At 46.7% G+C, this 4,310-nt stretch overlaps 1 protein-coding gene across 1 annotated transcript in view; it reads left to right on the top strand.

The window, feature by feature from the left end:
* Positions 1-4,304, top strand: part of Mco1 (Multicopper oxidase 1) — a 21,045-nt gene extending 16,741 nt beyond the window's left edge. Inside the window, exons 3-6 of the mRNA XM_017629933.1 lie at positions 967-1,145; positions 1,237-2,276; positions 2,409-3,651; positions 3,724-4,304. Coding sequence (XP_017485422.1) covers positions 967-1,145; positions 1,237-2,276; positions 2,409-3,651; positions 3,724-4,176 — 2,915 coding nt within the window. The 3' untranslated portion in view covers positions 4,177-4,304. The remainder of the gene's footprint in view (positions 1-966; positions 1,146-1,236; positions 2,277-2,408; positions 3,652-3,723) is intronic.
* Positions 4,305-4,310: the final 6 nt, after the last annotated feature.

The following is a 4,310-nucleotide window of genomic DNA, read 5'->3' as shown; positions in this document are numbered from 1 at the left end:
TGCTCTCAGTAGGGTTTCCTGTTTTCTGTACGCGTTGTTTTGTGCCTGGTCCCGACAAAAAAAAAGGGTTTCTATCTAACTAAAAATACGAAATAGTTTTATTATTTATTATTATTATTTTGGTGTAATCATATTTACTTTTACAAATGTTATTGAGCATTGCTTGTTGGTGGTTTTTTTTTTTTTTTTTAAGAAAAAGATGGGGGAAGGCAACAAGGTTGCCACCCAATTAAAACTTATAAAACTGCTGCTTTCAGCGCGTTTTCCAAAAATTTCGGTTAATCACTGTTGCCACCATCGCAAAAGTGTTGTTCTAAAAAATGGCCAGCATAAAAATCTGGCCAGACGATAGGGTTGCCAACTAATTTAAAATCTCACAATTGTGTTTCAGAGAAAGTTTGCCAAAAAACTCGCGGCAATTTGTAGCTAGTGTTGTCTGATATACATCTTTAGTTTAGACAAATTTGGATATAGAGTTGCCAACTACATATCTATATTAGAACGTTAATTATAAATTAAAAGATCTCACCTCTCAATTATCAATATAAATATCTGGGCAAAAAGGGTTGCCAACTAATTTAATTTGTCATAAATGGGGCTAAGAAAAAGTTTGCCGATAAAACGGGGCAATTAGTAGCTAGTGCTTTCTGACATACAACTTTAGTTTAGACAAATTTGTTATAGAGGTGCCACCTACACTTCGATGTGAGCGCAATCTAAGAAAGTTCATTATAAATTAAAAGATCTCAATAAGGACATCAAAGCGAAGGTGTTGGGGTAATATTTCAGCCAGTCAGTTATTAAATGGCTGCGAATGACACCGCGCAAAGATAGTGAAAAGATTAAGCAAATCTTTACACTGAGGTCAAGCTTTTTGCGAAGCATTTCATCTCCGCCCATTATTCGCACTTTTTGATTCCCTTCAACTATTAAAAATTATTCAAATTGCCTTTTCTCTACTTCCAGCGCCGCAAGATACCAAGTGTTCGGTCCTTATAGACGATATGCAGGAGACGCGTGATATTGGCGCTGTTTGGATTTCCTCACACGATGCATGCGACGTGCACGCTTGCGAACTAGATGCTAGCGGTGTGCCGCGAGAGACTATCACGAAGGTCGATTGTGGACAGTTCTATTGCGATGTGGTAAGTGTTAAGCGTTAAGTTAATGGCCAGTGAGGGCATGAGCACTTATATTTCGTTTTCTCGTTCTCTCTCTCACTCTCCTTCTATGTAGGATTCGGAGTTACGTTCGCAACCGGGCAGCTGCTGTGGTGAATGTGTACGCACCAAGTGCCGCTTCAATGACACCGTCTACGAGCTGGGTCAGACTTGGCACAGTCCGGATGGCTGCACGATGTACGAATGCGCGCCACTGCCAGCAGCTTCCATCGTCACACCAATCGTAAATGTTTACGAAAAAACATGTGCGCCGCTACCGGCAGATTGTCCGCGAGAGCGGGTGTTTGTGAAAGATTGTTGCGTGCAGTGTCGCGGTACAGAGGCGGATATGGCGCGCAACAGCGCCGCTTCGGTTGAACTGCGCGAGGAGAATGGTGACATTTGGACCGAGGAGTTTTATCGCAATCATCCGTGTGCGCGCGAATGCCAACCAAATGCAGCGCCGATGACTTGTCATTACACTTTCGTGGTTGAATGGTATGAGACTATGTCGAAAGCTTGCTACGCGTGTCCGCAGAACGGCACTGACTGCGAGCGGCCACACTGTGTGCTCGGCGATGGCATTGAACGCAGTGTTATGGTGGTAAATCGCATGATGCCCGGCCCCTCAATGGAAGTGTGCCATGGCGACATGATTGTCGCCGACGTACGCAATCATCTGCTCGGCGATAGCACTACCATACACTGGCATGGCATGCACATGCTCGATTATCCATATATGGACGGCGTGCCACACGTCTCGCAGTGTCCGATCTCACCGCATTCCACCTTCCGTTATCGTTTTCGCGCCGACAATCCGGGCACACACTTCTGGCACTCACATACCGGCATGCAGCGTGGTGATGGCGTCTTTGGCGCGCTGATTGTGCGACGGCCGCGTGCAAACGAAGCGCATGCACACCTTTATGATTTTGATTTGTCCGAACACAAGATGATTCTGCAGGATTGGGTGCATACACCGGGCGTAAGCATTTTTGCATCGCATCATCATTCGCGTGGTGATAATAAGCCGGTGAATTTATTGGTGAATGGGCGTGGACGCTTCTACTATGCCATTTGGGATCAAGCCAAGAAAGAAGCGAGAGCTAGCGCAGCNCATACACCGGGCGTAAGCATTTTTGCATCGCATCATCATTCGCGTGGTGACAATAAGCCGGTGAATTTATTGGTGAATGGGCGTGGACGCTTCTACTATGCCATTTGGGATCAAGCCAAGAAAGAAGCGAGAGCCAAGCAGAGTAAGAGCGCCGCTGTGCCCACACCAACGCCGCAGCCAACAACAACCTCTACGTCTACTACTACGAGTCCAGAAACGTATATAGTAAACCAGCCGCAAATACATTTGCCCGACTGGAAGACTGAATTACTACATCCGGTAAACAATTCGAACGTCCACATCATGCGCTTCCGAGAGACCAATGAAGTTTTACGCTTAGCGCGCGTTGCAAAGGAAGAAACTCAGCAGCCTGCAGGCAATTATTCCGAAGGCACTGACAGCATTGCTGGGGCGACTTCTACCTCTGGCACTCATCGTTCGAAACGCGCCGTGGATGAGATTCTCTTACATCAAATGCCGCTGCAAACATATCATGTGCAGCGTGGCTTCCGTTATCGCTTCCGCATCATCAACGCCGAATTTCTGAACTGCCCCATTGCGGTGTCCATTGATAATCACACGCTCACGGCCATACATTCGGACGGCTATGACTTTGAGCCACTCGAAGTTGGCTCGATAGTCACTTATGCCGGTGAACGCTTTGACTTCGTGTTGAATGCGAATCAACCCGTCGGCAGCTACTGGATACGCTTCAAAGGGCTCATGGACTGCAGCGATCAATTCACATCCGCCTTCCAAGTGGGCATATTGCGGTACGAGAGCGCAACGGAGGATGAGCCAAGCGGTGTGCTGGGTTGGCAACACAAAGCTGAGGGCATCGAATTGAATGCGATGAATCGCGGTTCAGGATATCCCGACTCATTGACTGCGGCCGAGATGACAGCGTTGCCAATTTATGACACCATGCCAGGTGTGGATCGTGACGCACTCAAACCCGTGGCAGATTACAAATTTTTCGTCTACTATGATTTCTATGCCAAGGACCATCCCGACTTCCATCCAGCCAATTACTACAGCTTCAACGACAGCATGGGCAAGACGAATAAGGTTTACACGCCACAACTGAATCACATCTCGTTCAAGTTCCCACCAATGGCTTTGATGGCGGATCGCAATCAAGTAGACGAGTCGCTCTTCTGCAACGACACTAGCCTCGCGCAGCAGGGCATCGATTGCCGGAGTGAATTCTGCCAGTGCCATCATGTGTTGCAAGTACCGCTAAACTCTGTTGTGGAAGTTATCTTGGTAGATGAAGGTTTCACTTTCGATGCCAATCACCCCTTCCATTTGCACGGCAACTCCTTTCGTGTGGTGGGTCTAGAACGCTTAGGCAGCAATGTCACAATCGAAATGGTGAGTTCATATACCTATTTCAATGAAACAAACACGGTTAGTTAAATGCGTTTCTTTTTTTTCTACCTACAGATCAAACAGCTCGATCGCTACAATTTACTTAAACGCAACCTCGATAGACCGCCGGTCAAGGACACTGTAACCGTGCCGGACGGTGGTTACACTATCATCCGCTTCGAGGCCTATAATCCTGGTTTTTGGCTCTTCCATTGTCACATCGAGTTCCATGCTGAGATCGGCATGGCGCTGGTTTTTAAAGTTGGCGACAATGATCAAATGAAATCAGCGCCAAAGAATTTCCCAACGTGTCATGATTTTATGCCGAAGGACAGCGATGAGGACGATGCGGAGGATAACAGCGGAAACAGTACGACAGATGGTGTTACAAATGCGCCTGCCACATCAGATCCCAGCACCGGTAGTGCCGCAGCGCTGAGCGCGAGATGTTTCAGTTTACTTTTAATGCTTCTGATTCTATGTGCTTCGCGTTTGGGAATCTTCCACGCAGCACTGGCGATACACTAATTGGCAGTTTTGAAGCTTACTAAATATGTTGTTAACTAGAATATTTATTGATTTGCTCACACAAACTAACTAGAGCCTTACCACCGAGTCACTCTCTTCGAGATAAATCGAGATGTTATTCGATTAATTATTGT

This window comes from Rhagoletis zephyria, unplaced genomic scaffold (assembly GCF_001687245.7).
Source record: "Rhagoletis zephyria isolate East Lansing unplaced genomic scaffold, Rhagoletis_zephyria_1.1 Rzeph_scaffold_07206, whole genome shotgun sequence".
Taxonomy (NCBI): Eukaryota; Metazoa; Arthropoda; class Insecta; order Diptera; family Tephritidae; genus Rhagoletis; species Rhagoletis zephyria.
Note: the sequence above shows the minus strand (reverse complement) of the source record. Positions and strands in the feature narration are given on the sequence as shown.